Source organism: Cibotium barometz, chromosome 16, assembly GCF_041138505.1.
Source record: "Cibotium barometz isolate CiBa-2024 chromosome 16, ASM4113850v1, whole genome shotgun sequence".
Taxonomy (NCBI): domain Eukaryota; kingdom Viridiplantae; phylum Streptophyta; class Polypodiopsida; order Cyatheales; family Cibotiaceae; genus Cibotium; species Cibotium barometz.
Genome location: NC_141061.1, coordinates 36148266 through 36161565, shown reverse-complemented (window position 1 = coordinate 36161565; position 13300 = coordinate 36148266). Strand labels below are relative to the sequence as shown.

The window sequence follows — 13300 nt, the reverse complement described above, 5'->3', positions numbered from 1 at the left end:
GAAAAGTTTGGAATGGTAGGTATTGTGGGACCTTGCCTCCACTAGAGAAAGGGAGGACTAATCAACATAAACCACACACTTATCTCACCCTCAACCTACTTTGATGCATGTACTAAAAGGCAGTGAGTGCATGGCCGATTCTGTGTGAGTGACACCCCACCAACCATGGAATGCAAAGGTGGCTACTCCCCTTGTCTTTAATTCGTAATGGTCCTCCTGCATGACAAGATATAACCATTGCCCTTTGCTTGCGAAAAACCAATTATAGTGGACCACACTTTGTCCCTAAGAATTATAGATATGATCCATTGATTTTAGTTGGACCTTGGGATATGGCCGACCTTAGGATTGATGGAGGGAGTCCATATTTGTGGTGGGCATATGTTGTTATAATCATGTTATTCACATATATATTTGATAATTAAGACAATTTCAAGAATGAAGAGCATACCCCTCAAGGCCTCCATTGTGTTTGTCTTGTTTGGAAATTTTATTATGCTCCCTTGCTTGACCATGTTGTTTGTACAATCTAATGGGAATCTAATGGGAAGGTGTTACCCTCCAATTTGCATGTTGAGAATATGACTTGCCATGTGTTTCTTATTACCTTGCATGGTCACCTTGATCCTTATCCATTATATTTTCAAAAGGAAGAGTTTCACGAGGGCACTACGTGATAACATGGTAAGAATTTGGAGGTTCGGGAGGCAATTCGGAGGTTCAAGGAGGGGTGGGCTTCTACCCGTTAAAGATGGGTGAGGTTACTTGTATCCATTATATCTTGAAATAACCTCACATTTGGACATGTTCATCTCTTCTCTTCTCTATCTCAATATATATTATATAAAGGAAAGCTACCACGTGGCAAGAATTTGGAGGTTCGAGGAGGGGTAGGCTCCTATTACTTTAGGAATTTGGAAAATATCAAATTGGGAATTATATATACACACACACACGTGTGAAGCATGGGTCAACCCACTAGTATATTATATTAAGGAAGAGTTTCACGAAGCTACCACGTGGCAAGAATTTGGAGGTTTGGGATGCAATTTGGAGGTTAGAGGAGGGGTAGGCGCCTATTACTCTAGGAATTTGGAAAATATCAAGCTGGGAATCATATAAGTGCAAAGCATGGGTCAGGCCACTAGTGTCCGTAATTGTTGGGGAGAAGTTTCGGGAAATGTGAATTGGGATCATGTATTTGATGGACAAAGGTTAAAAAAGGGACATCTGATGGACAAATGCAAAAAGAAGGGACAGAAGATCCAAAAATTGATTGAAAAGACATCTTTATAGGGTGACACGGACTTCACTAAATCTCTACTTCAAGGGGGAGGATACTAATTTCTTACTTTACCACTAAGCTACTACGATAAATATTCGGTGTGTAAATTTTAAATTCCCATGCAAAAACGAAGGGTAAGGTTGAAAATTGGGAAGGGGGGTTAATGCTGTGAGGTAGTTGACATTGGGTTGTATATAGTGGCCTGGGTTGCTTCGCGGGCGGTAGTAGCTCCAAGCAGGTCGTGAGGTAGTTGACATTGGGTTGTATATACTGGCCTGGGTTGCTTCGCCGTCCGGGGGGCGGTAGTAGCTCCAAGCAGGTCGTGACCCGGGGAGCTATTTCCTGTGTGTACTGTGCGTCTGTTGCTTCGCCTTTTATGGCATCGCACCTGCAGCCCTTAATGTGTTCGCAACCATATTTGTCTGTGTTACCTACTACATCTGGTGCAGGTGTTGCCCCCCCTCCTCCACCCCCTCTAGAGGACTCGCCAGGCCAGGCCTGGCCTCGCTACAGGAAGAAGAAGAAGAAGAAGAAGAAGAAGAAGAAAGAGAAGCTGGCCATGGTGGGCTAGTGGGTTCCGATGTGGCAGATAAAGCAAGAAAATGCTTCTGTAAAGAGCCCCTTTTAAACCTTAGTGCGTGCAGACGAAGAGAAAGACCCTGCTTCTCCCCTTTGGAATGCTTGGAAATTTGGCTGATCTTAGGGTTTCCTTATCTTTCCTCTGCTTCTGTGCTTCGCATGCAAGCTACTTCAGAAGGACCTCCCTCAGATGGAGCCTGTGGCTTGCAAGCTGACCGAGAAGAAGAGAAGCCTTCTCGTTCCAGCAAAGGAAGAAGCAAAGTTTTCATCTTTTCTGCACTCTATCTCTCCGGGGAATGCCAGGAAAGTAATGCTTTGAGAAACCCTAAAATCTCTTTGAGCTCTGTGCTGGATGCAAGCTGCACTCATTTAGGACCTACATCAGAGTGAAGCAGTGGATGCAATCTACCTCAGATGGTTCCAACCTTCCTCAGAAGGAGGCACCATGGACAAGAAGAAAAGGAGGTTAAGCAATATCTCTGATCAAACAGTGAGAGAGAGAGCCTGTACAGATAGTATCTTTGCTTTTCCCCTTGGCAAGGCATGAGCTTTTCATCCCAAAAACCCTAGTGTGTCTCTGATGAATGCCAGCTACCTTGAATTCAGACAACCCTAAGCCATATCTAAGAGGAGAAGATCAAGACAAGACTCCCCATACCCAACCTTGCAATTCGGTTATGGTTTCTCTTGCGAACTACGTCTCCCTTGATCGTCACATTGCTATCAACACTTGTGCAAGCTGGATTCTCCATTGTTTCATTTTCTACAGTAGGTTGATCATCGTTATTGTCATCTTTTGCAATTGTTTGCTGGGGCTCTTTGTCTTTATTTCTTTGAGCTGTCTTCTCATGCAATTGTCCATCAGTTGTATGTGTTACAGATTTCAATGCGTGCATGTCTTCTCCATTCCTGCCACACTCCTATGTCTTGGAGAATGCCACGCTCTTTTTAAACCGCTCCAGCATTCTTGGAGATGTCAGCCCAGGTGTGCTTACTGTTTACAAGCTAGAAGCACAACAGTGTGCAGCGGAGAACATGGATCTGGTTGTTTCCCTTGAATCAAGCTTTGCAAATATTTCAACATCTTCTGATCTAGACAATGTCAATTACACGCTCTGGCTGGATATGGAGGGTCGTAATCCACTTTTTGATTCCGACAATGATACAATTCTGGCTTCTACACGTGAGTTATTGTGAAACATTTGGAACCCTTGAAGGATTGATCATGAGCTTTGCTACAAAAAGATGAAGCTAATGCCTCTCTACTTATGCAGGTATCCGTTCTCAGAGTTTGAACAGCTGTAAGCCTTTCACACAAGTGGAACAGAGTAAGTGGTTTTCTCACCATAACGACGTTAGCAGTCATCTCCTGACTGTTCAGTGAGGGCCTTTGTTGTGGGTGTGCCCACCCAGGAGCCTTCTCTATTTTTCCCCTTTTTTTCGTATTTCTCTCTTTTTTTTTTTTGGGGTCGTGGGGGTTGTATTTCTCTGGCTGACTGCACTTGTCCTGGCCGATTGGATTTTTGTCCCCCGACTTCATTTTTTGTTGGCCGGTTGCATTTTCTTCAGTCGTGGACATCTCAGGATGCGTGTCGGCTATTTTGACCTGGCCGACCAGTTCTGGAGAGTGGTATAAATACCACCCTTGCCCCCACACCTATTTTTGTATCGGTTTCATGTGTGTGTGGCAAAGTTTATACAGCTTCTCTCTCTCTACACTTCTCTCCACAACACTTGTCTCATTTTCCTCTGTGCATTCCGACATGGTATTAGAGCCCCAGGTGGCTTGAAGCTTGGAGACAGTGGGAGCTTGAGGGTTTGCTGATTTTTGTGGGGCTGATTGGAGATTTCTTGGGCTGTTCGGGACTTGGAGATTGGGTAGAAGACGGCCATCACCATTGGACAACCACCTTGCATTTTATTTGCAGCCTCTTCTTCATTTTTTTCCCACCCATCCTCCCTTCACAAGACTTTGTGAACCCTTGAGATAGCAGATTTGCTTGAGATAACTGAGAAGCACGTGAAGATTCCTACTCTCCCCACAATCCTGGTGGATTGACAGTTGGACGGGACTAACTATGGCATTTGGAAGGTAATGATGGAGTTTGTCTTGCAGTCTTATGACTTGGCTGATGTCATTGTGGTTGGTGTTCCATGGTCGGAGTTGGAGGACGGGGAGCTTTTACTCTCCACTAGGAAAGAACGGGAGGCTCATGCACAGTTGTGGGATCATGTCAATGCTTGTGTGCACTCTTTCATCTTCCTTAATTGCATACCACAAGTGATTAATCATATCGACGCTGGCTAGAGGGATTTGGCTTCATTTAGCTTCTCAGTTGTATAACAGGGTATCAGCCATAAAACGAATTTCCTTGGAAGTGCAGATGCAAGTGATGAATCCTGCAAAGTCTTCGACGATGCGGGAGCACATCAACAAGTTGCAGGCTCTTCAGCAGGAGGTTCTTCAGGATGGGGGAAGGAGATATCTTCAGAGGACATGGCCATCACTTGTTGTCTCATCTGACCTCTTAGTATTCAGCTTTTTACTCCTCTTTGATTACCAGTGGTGGCAGGCTCAATACCATCACATGGAAGGAGCTTGTGCCTATGGTCTTGGACCAAGAAGAGCGTTTTACGAACCCTCCGCAGATTGGAGGTTTTAAAGCCTTGATGGGCCGGCGATCGAAAGGCCTTAACAACCACTACCCCATAAGGGCAAAGGGAAGTCTTCAACGGAGAAGTCTTCGGAGAAGAAGCCTGATTCAGAGCATGATACTTTGAAGGCTGAGCGGACCTGTAGCAATTATGGCGAGAAAGACCACTATTGGAGGAAATGTCCTAAGTAGAGTACCGAGAAGAGTGCCGATTCTTCAGTTGTAGCAGCCAAGACTCCAGCTTTTGTGCACTTGGAGATTATGGACACAACTGCTTCATCTTCTTCGAGCAGGGAGGCAGTTGGTTTAATCGTTAGGGATACTCGGAGTGGATTCTCAATAGTAGTGCTTCCAGGCACATGACTCCAGGAGTGGGCCTTTGTTGTGGGTGTGCTCGCCCAAGAGCCTTTTCTATTTTTTTCCATTTTTTCATATTTCTCTCTATTTTTTTGGTCATGGGGGCCATATTTCTCTAGTCGAGTGCACTTGTCCTGGCCGATTGGATTTTTGTCGAGGCCGACTTGATTTTTTGTTGGCCGACTGCATCTTCTTCAGTTGTGGACATCTCAGGCTGCCTGTTGGCTGTTTTGACCTAGCCGACCAGTACTGGTGGTTGGTATAAATACCACCCTTACTTCCACACCTATTTTTGTATCGGTTTCATGTGTATATAGCAGAGTTTATACAGCTTCTCTCTCTCTACACTTCTGCGTTTTGTTCTCCACAGCACTTCTCATTTTCCGCTATGCATTCCGACAAACGAACTACTTGCACATGAATTTTCTTCTTAGTCTTTGGTTGTACTCTGTAGCTGGTTATTCTTTGAAGGAATGGGGATAATGGGCGCATTGGCTACCTTGATATAGACTATACAATGCATTTATCATGCAACAATATGATATATGGCCAAGGTAGATTACAACCAAGGTGAAATGGTAAGCAGTAGTGCAGAGGATGTAAATGGGCCAATCATTGCATTTGAAACAAGTTAGGTGCTAGTTGGTCCAATAGAGAGTGGGTGACGTAGCAGAAAGCTTTTCTAGATTGGAGAAAGTGAGTAGTTTTGATAGAAACATAGGGCCCTCTCAAATGAGCAGGGAGTATGGCTTTTACATCCAACAAGGATGAAGATGAACCTGTTTAAGTGGAAAAATGGACATTTTTAAAGGAATGATATTTGGGTTGATGCCACGTCCAATAGAAGCGAGCCAGTGCATGATTTTCCTTGGTTGGAGCATAAGGATTCTATTTGAATTGTTATTTTGCTAGACTGATTTTGGAGTATTAATGCTCTGAACTACTGTTTTATCCATGTGTCTATCTCGTTTGTTGATGAACACCTTTTTCCTGACATGAATAAAGATGCTTGCAGAGGTCAGTTGTCGCCAGTCTTATGCCTTCATCAAAATGCAACTTTCTGAATCTCATGCAGTGACGATGCCTTGGTACGTTGGTGTTTCATCTGTAGGAAGCTCGCTCGATTATTATTTGAAGGCATGGTGTTCAGGTGAGAACCCAAGAGGCTGCATTTATCTTGTGAATGCTTGGGGCATCGTTCACTTATCCCAACTTTTTTTCATGTGTGCCAGCCATGGCCAAAAATGACTTGTGCCTTTGTAAATCACAGATGGCAGCACTCTCTATGAGCTAAGCAAACCATGCGTTAGTGTTGGGACAGCAGGGTGTCATGACATTAGAGAGAACTTCGTCTGTGCGGCAGGTGTGGTTGGGTAGCTTATCTAGAGAAGCTTTTGTGTCTATTAACTTGGCTAAATCTAGTTTCCTAGTTAGGTTTACCAATCTTACTATTTTATTTTTGATCCCGCAGATCAGGTTTATTTGGCAACTGACCAAGCAAATGTGGAAGTCCTTGACGTATCCTTGCAGTCAGGGGAGTGGAAATACTACACGTTCAATGTATGTACTGGTTTTGTGATTTATTACGTTTCTGCTTGGTGTTTTGGGCTGGTGATGATTGCATTTTATCACCTTTGATTCTCCTATGCCTATGCCTCCAGGCATTGCTTGACACCTCGTTCGCTTGCACCTACTAGTCTATCTTGTGCAAACCTTTGATTCTCCTATGCCTATGCCTCCAGGCATTGCTTGACACCTCGTTCGCTTGCACCTACTAGTCTATCTTGTGCAAACCTCAACCTAATCTCACAGACATTTGATGACCATGTCCTTGCAATGGAGGGCTCACAAAGAACAACTAATTCTCTTTGGAAACTTTAATTCAAGAGCTTATAATAGCTGGCACCCAAGCCAGTGGGCTCCTTGGTGAGGAACCCAGCACCTTGCTACCAGATATGAATGTCCACCCTCAATCTATTTTGTAATGGGTTTAGGTGCTTATGTTTTGTAAGGCCTCCGTCGTGTGGAGAAGCCATGGTTGAGCAATTGGACACATAGGCCTGGTTTAGACACCAAATAGTGGCTTAGTGGCTGGATGATATTGGTACACTGCTAGATAAGCTTCAGGTAGGTGCATAGTTGCCAAAAATCCGTGATTGTGTGATCATTTGTGTGGCAAACGATCTAGTAGACCAACACTCTACTGTTGGAATGTTTTCTTCTCTCAATTGTAATTGGATATTTGAATCAGCCTGTGGAGGTAGCTCCCGGTTATTCAAAGCTTGTACAAGAGAGACTCTTTTGGTAATAAAATACCTTAAGAGGAGGGGGTGGTGACCTGTCTTTGACCCCTAGTGCAATGTTTATGGTCTTGTGATTATGTGGTTTGATCTGTCATGTATAAATGTGTTTAATTAACTTAATGGTTAATTGTCCTGAGATTTACACTCCTTGTTACAGTGGCAGTTAAATGGCTACAAAGCATTTACATTTAACAGTAGCCTGGATAAGTATTGTATTTGACTTGTGTGAGACGTTAGGTATTCTTGATGTAGGATTTGCAAATAGTGAAGGTTTAAGGCACTGAATCGGCTTAGACAGCAATGAAAGAACATTGAAAGAGTTTCACTCACCCGTGACACGGTCACTGGGTCCCACTTTCCCCTTCACGTGCAACTTGTAAAGTATTTGCTTTACACATGAGATTGGTATTTGCTGCACCTTTTGCTAGTTTTGAGGCTGATTTCTCTGCTGGTTTGGTTGCTGAATTGTGTGGCAACAAAACACTGGGCTTCTAAGTGGAAACAATGAGTAAGGGCATAAGAGAGCTATTTATTGCCTTCCCCGCCCCTCAAGTCTGTTGGGTGGCCTGGTCTTCAGACTGCAAGATGATGCATGACTAGAATGAGGAAAAAATCATCTATAGGGGCTGTTCACATGCCCAGCCCTTGGCTGGGCTTCGGGGGCCTGACCGGGGCTTTTTTTGGCCTCCACAATGGTGGCAAAAGTCTGCCCAATTGCAGTGTACACTGATCTGTTTGCTGTAAATGTTGTTCATGCATGGGTTTTTTTCCTCTCATGACACTTGGTTGTTTTGTTCCCACCCTGCCATTCTCATAGGCTGTGTGCCGCAAGATTTGAAAACCCTTTACAGGTGGTCACATCCACCCACTGTAATTGGGTGGCACGGTGACATGTTTGTACCAGAAAGTGCAAGCTTTGGGTTAGTTGTGCATTTTATCGGGCTGTGTGCCTCAAGGAATTTATCAGGCTGTGTGCCTCAAGGATTCGGAATTACGTGACAGGTGTTATTATGGCACCTATTGTCTTTGGGTGGCATGGTGACATGTCTGTACCAGAAAGTGCAACTTTTGGGGTTATTGATGTGAACTGTGCAGTTTGTCAGCCCCAATACAGGGGCCATTTGCCATCAAAGCAGGCCAGGTTGGCAAACTCCAAACCCTCTCAAAGTCGATGTTCATATAGATGTCTAGGACGCTTACAAGGCTAAGTGCCAGGTGCGAGACATGTACATAGTTGGTCAGCAGGCAAGATGCCCAACAAGCAGCAGCCGGGCAGCGCTTCTGGACAGGTCTGGAACGGACTGGACAGGTTGGGTCAGTCTGGATAGTGGTTGGGCAGGTTGGGAGTAGCAGCAGGTCGAGCAGCTCACAGAAGGGCAGATTCCCCTACAAATAGGCTTCTGCTCTTCCCATTTCAGTCGTCTGAATGCAACAACTTAAGTAGTTTGTGGTTGTTTGTGGAATGGAGCAATGTGGATGGCACATGCGAGGTTGATTGTTAAATCTGCTCTTGTAGAGGTACAGGATACAAAGATGCCAGGTTTTGTAGTTTCTTAATGATGCTATCATATGTGTTTGTGTGTTTGCACTTTCTAGCATCACACATACCTTTAGAGCAGTTTTTGGAAAAGAAACACCATTTGTATAGGTTGAAGGCAGGCGTTAGGTACATCTGCATTCTTTATTCCAATTTGTACTGTAAGGTTCTGATTCAAACATTTAGAGACTTGAGTGAATCGTGCAATGGATTGACATGCAGGTTTCCAGCCCGGAATCCCGGATTCTGGTGGAGATGTCTCGTTCACGTGGTGATGTTATGCTCTTTTTGAAGCCTGGAGATAGAGGCCACAAACAGGAAGCGCTACCGTCAGAATTCGATATTGACAACTATGCTGACAAGCTAGGCTACCTGAATAGGCTAAATTATCACTACTACTATTTTGTTGGAACAGGACTATTTTTCATTGGGATCTACAACAATGATGCATGTGTGGAAGAAACCTCTCTTGTCAATCTCACCATCTCCACTACACCTCCACAAAGCTCCAGCTACTTGTGTCCAAGAAACTGCTCTTACCCAAATGGAAAATGCATATCAGATCGTGTGTGCTTGTGTGAGGCTGACTATGGTGGCCAGTTTTGTGAAGGATGTATGTTTCCTAGACTATGCTCTTAATATTTTCACTCGAACAATGCTTTCTTGGTATCCCTAGGGGCCTTCACTTCTAACGCCGGTATCTTATTCATGACTGTCCACGCATGCATGTCCACGCATGCAGTCCTACATGTATGCATGACATATACACATGTATATAAATATAAATAAAAATAATAAATAAATTTATATAAATATAAATAAACATAAATATAAATAAACATAAATAAATATAAATTAATAAAGCAAATAAATAAATGTGTACGTATATAAATATAATTGTGTGTATATGTATGTATACATACATACATACACCTCTCTCTCTCTCTCTCTCTATATATATATATATATATATATATATATATATATATATATATATATATATATATGTATGTTTTCTTGTTTTCTTGTATGTATGTGTTCTTGTTTCTTGTTTAATTGTTTTTTTTTGTTTTTTTGTTTTTTTTGTTAATGTCTTAATTAAAAGTCATCGTTTGATATTATCTTTTGATTTCCTCTCCTTAGTAGCTAGGTTTGTTAGTTTATTTATTTTTGATCTTTCAAATGCTTTGTTTTTGTCTTTGTCCTTCTTCACTATTATTTCTTTCTCAAATCTCTCAATTCGTAAGTTCAGATTTCTTTGACCTTATGAAGGTATATATGTATGTAAGAAAGCGGGCGTGCACACATCTGTTAGTATACATGCTTTTAATATGAAATATTTTACACCCCTATTGTGAAGTGAAGTACACTAGAAGGTCTAGATACTTTTAATATGAAATATTTTACTCTGCTATTGTGAAGTGAAGTACATTAGAAGCTATTAAACAGTACACCTCCTGAAAGTATATGTACTTTGAAGATGAAATATATAACACCCCCACTGTTAAGTGAAGTGCATTAGAAGTTTATTAACATTACTTAAAGACTGTAAGTGTCTCTGCTCTCAGCTCTCTCTCTCCCCCCTCTCTTAATATCTCTCTTTCTTTCTTCTGTTCTCTCTCTCTCTCTCTCTCTCTCTCTATATATATATATATATATATATATATATATATATATATATATACAGGTACACATGTATGCATGTACATGTGTGTGTATATGTGTGAAATCGTGTGTAAAATGTGTTTGGCATGTAAGTGTGCTGGATTTGCCTGATAAAGCTAATTTGAGAATTGGTGTTGATGGTCATTTTTTGGGATTTTTCAGCACTAGACTCTCCGAACCCCAAGCAGAATATATCTGGTATGCTTTTCCCAGGTCAAGTGGCTTATTTTAAGATGAGGAAGCCTAAGGTGCATGACCGGAGTAACTGGTTGATCAAATTTTCTCACCATGGGAGCAATTCGATCTTGTTGGCCAATAATGGAGGCTTTCCCACACTATCTAACTATTCATTAGCCCTTATTGGTAATACCTCTGGTGATTTGGAGTACCATGGTGATTCTGAAACACTCTTAGGAGAACTTATACTTGGATTGTTCAATCTAGACTACATTGTACATCAAAACTCCTCCTATGATATAATTGTGAATCTCCCTGGTATGTGCCCTGCTTTAATCCATTTTGTGCTTATTTTTTTGATTCTTGTTAACTTTTTTGATTCTAAAAGGTTACTGTAAATGTTGCCTCTTGCACAGGTGGAAAAGCGCTCAGCACTGGGTTTCTAATATTTGTAACTGTAAGCTCCTCATTTCTTGTTTGCTTTGCCATAGCCATTGTTGAAAGAATTCTTCATCAAACCAATTCACAGCGTTTGGATCTAGAATCTGGCGCTCTTGACTTCGACGATGGGGAGGTTCAAAATGTATGCTCCTACAGAAATAATAAAACCTTTTTGACTAGTTCTTCGTGTGTGGCGTAGGCTATAAAATAAGGGATGCAGTTTGCTATAAAATAAAATTTTGATTTGTAGATTTGGTGAATGCTATTGCCAGGTCTCAAGCGAAGGTGGACTTGACAAGAGAGTTATTGAAAGCTTTCCCTTGGTGCTATTTGAAGCCATTGAGCTTGCCAAGGATAAGGCACAGTAAGTGTTTCTTCTTCATGCTATCCCATGTAAAGGTTTGGCCAAGTGCTTTCTTGTTTTTCTTGTTCAACTGAGATAGCTATTCTAATGCTTCCAATTTGCTATCAGATGCCCTATCTGCCTGGGTGATTATGTGGCTGCGGATATTTTGCGTACAATTCCGCACTGTTGCCATCTTTTTCATGTGGACTGCATAGACAAATGGCTGGTTTGCAGTGACAGTTGCCCTGTTTGTCGTGTAGCATTGGCAAGGCTCGATAGGAGGCACTGGGATAGGTCAGACTCGGATCCTTTACAGAGAACAGGCAACCCTTCTAATGGTAGTCTGGCTCTTACTGAGATACCAAATATGCAAGGTGACCAGCCAAGATAAGGCTTAGTTTGTCAAACATTTTCAAAGACGGTTGGTTATTTCTCTGATAGCTGCCTGACTGATCCTTTCACTAATGAAGAGATGATGAACTTCTTGTGCAATGGGTTGGAACGGTGTTCACGCGGGGATAATTTCATTTGTGAAGGGGCAAATGCATGTGCAATGCATTTGCATGGAGGGCATGATGTGGTGAGATCTGATGTATGTTGGCTTGTGAGAAAGTACCTTCTGCAAGTTAAGGCAAGGGGCCTTGTACTCAAAACAAAGGAGGACTAGGGCTAAAGTGAAGCACCAGATGGGGGTCACAGCAGTGTCTCATATTGTTGGGCGTGAACTTGTCTCCCAGGCCCATATATAATGCTCGTGATTGAGATATTGAGGCCATGGACGAGAGCTTAGCTCTTTTGCAGTGTGTGAGTTGTCTGTAAAGTAGACTGCCTGTTTGCAAGCAAGTCATACATGAACTTAGTCTAGAAGGAAAGGAAGGAATTGGAGAGAACACTCACTAGAGCAGCAGATTCTGCTCCTTTGTCATACTTATTATTTACCTAGAAGAGCAGGGGCAGGTATATGTGTACCTAGTATTGCAGGGGTTTGTTGCAAAGACAGTGCTCAAGTTATACATGTACAGCTTGTTATGGGTTTATTGAGCACTTTGGCATTCGGTCCACTCTATGAGACATGCAAGAATATGCTGTGTTGTTCCTACTAAAAAGAAGTATCGTTCCATTACGTGCAGTCTGTTCAATGACTTCCCTAAGGCATCTCAAATGCAGCTAATGATCATATCATAACTGACAAGCAACTAGTAAAATAAAGATGTAGATTCACACATTTGATGTTACCTATGGATCTCTGTATAGCCTGTAACCCATGAAGTTCCCATAGCCAGCCAAGATTCCTGCATTTAAAGGCAAGAGAGATAGAGAGAGCTGCACTTAAGAACCTCTTTAAAGATTATTTAAGGAAGGCTGGAGATGGGTCTCTCTTTTATCTCAAGCAAGCCTTGCATGGCAAATGTTAAGGGCACTTGTCAAACATAAAATTCTCTCTTTCATTGCAATCATTGTAGTTTTAAATTAGCATGCACAAATTTATTAAATAATTGTTTAAAATTAATTCTCTTTCTATGTGTGTGTACCCATCAATTGAGGTCTTTTTGCTAGCTATATGTAAGCACGATCAAGATTGTGAAAATAAAGGAGGTTTTTCCCATAGCACTCTTTTTGACAATTTGTAAAAAATATCTATGGTGGGATTTTTAAAATTAGTTGTGATTATTTAGTGGAGTTTTAAAGAAAAACAAATAAATTTGAAGAGAATGTGCAAATGATATTTTTTGAAACTTGAAGGTTTCTTTCTCAAATTTTTTCCCACAAAATCTTTAGTGTGTCCAATTTTTTTAATAATGCAAACAACACTGAAACTTGCATGCATTGTGTGTGCATGTGCGTACACGTGTGTGTGTGCGCGTGCGTGCGTGATGTTACTAAAGGCAATGAAGGGCAGGAAAAGCCATTGTATTGTCTTCTCTATAACACACAAATAATCTCTCTCTCTCTCTC

At 42.0% G+C, this 13300-nt stretch overlaps 1 protein-coding gene across 3 annotated transcripts; it reads left to right on the top strand.

The window, feature by feature from the left end:
* The first annotated feature begins 1404 nt into the window (after window positions 1-1404).
* Window positions 1405-12837, top strand: LOC147630595 (uncharacterized). 3 transcript variants are annotated; one of them, XM_086810525.1, is made up of 11 exons: window positions 1405-2632; window positions 2730-3047; window positions 3139-3192; window positions 5951-6025; window positions 6146-6238; window positions 6347-6435; window positions 8938-9328; window positions 10543-10875; window positions 10974-11140; window positions 11271-11362; window positions 11471-12837. In XM_086810525.1, exons 1-11 carry the CDS (start codon window positions 2449-2451, stop codon window positions 11733-11735), a joined length of 2061 nt encoding a protein of 686 aa, XP_086666651.1. In that variant the 5' UTR covers window positions 1405-2448; the 3' UTR covers window positions 11736-12837. The 3 variants fall into 3 exon arrangements, with proteins under 3 accessions (XP_086666651.1, XP_086666650.1, XP_086666652.1); XM_086810524.1 differs by having other exon boundaries at window positions 5891-6025; XM_086810526.1 differs by having other exon boundaries at window positions 1580-2636; window positions 5891-6025.
* The last annotated feature ends 463 nt before the right edge of the window (window positions 12838-13300 follow it).

Bases quoted from the DNA above. Each gene is read 5' to 3' on its own strand.
- LOC147630595 (XM_086810524.1), top strand. From the start codon at position 2,449: ATGCCAGCTACCTTGAATTCAGACAACCCTAAGCCATATCTAAGAGGA. The intron at 3,193-5,890 runs GTAAGTGGTTTT...AGATGCTTGCAG, and splicing joins TTTCACACAAGTGGAACAGA to AGGTCAGTTGTCGCCAGTCT. The intron at 11,141-11,270 runs GTATGCTCCTAC...TGCTATTGCCAG, and splicing joins ACGATGGGGAGGTTCAAAAT to GTCTCAAGCGAAGGTGGACT.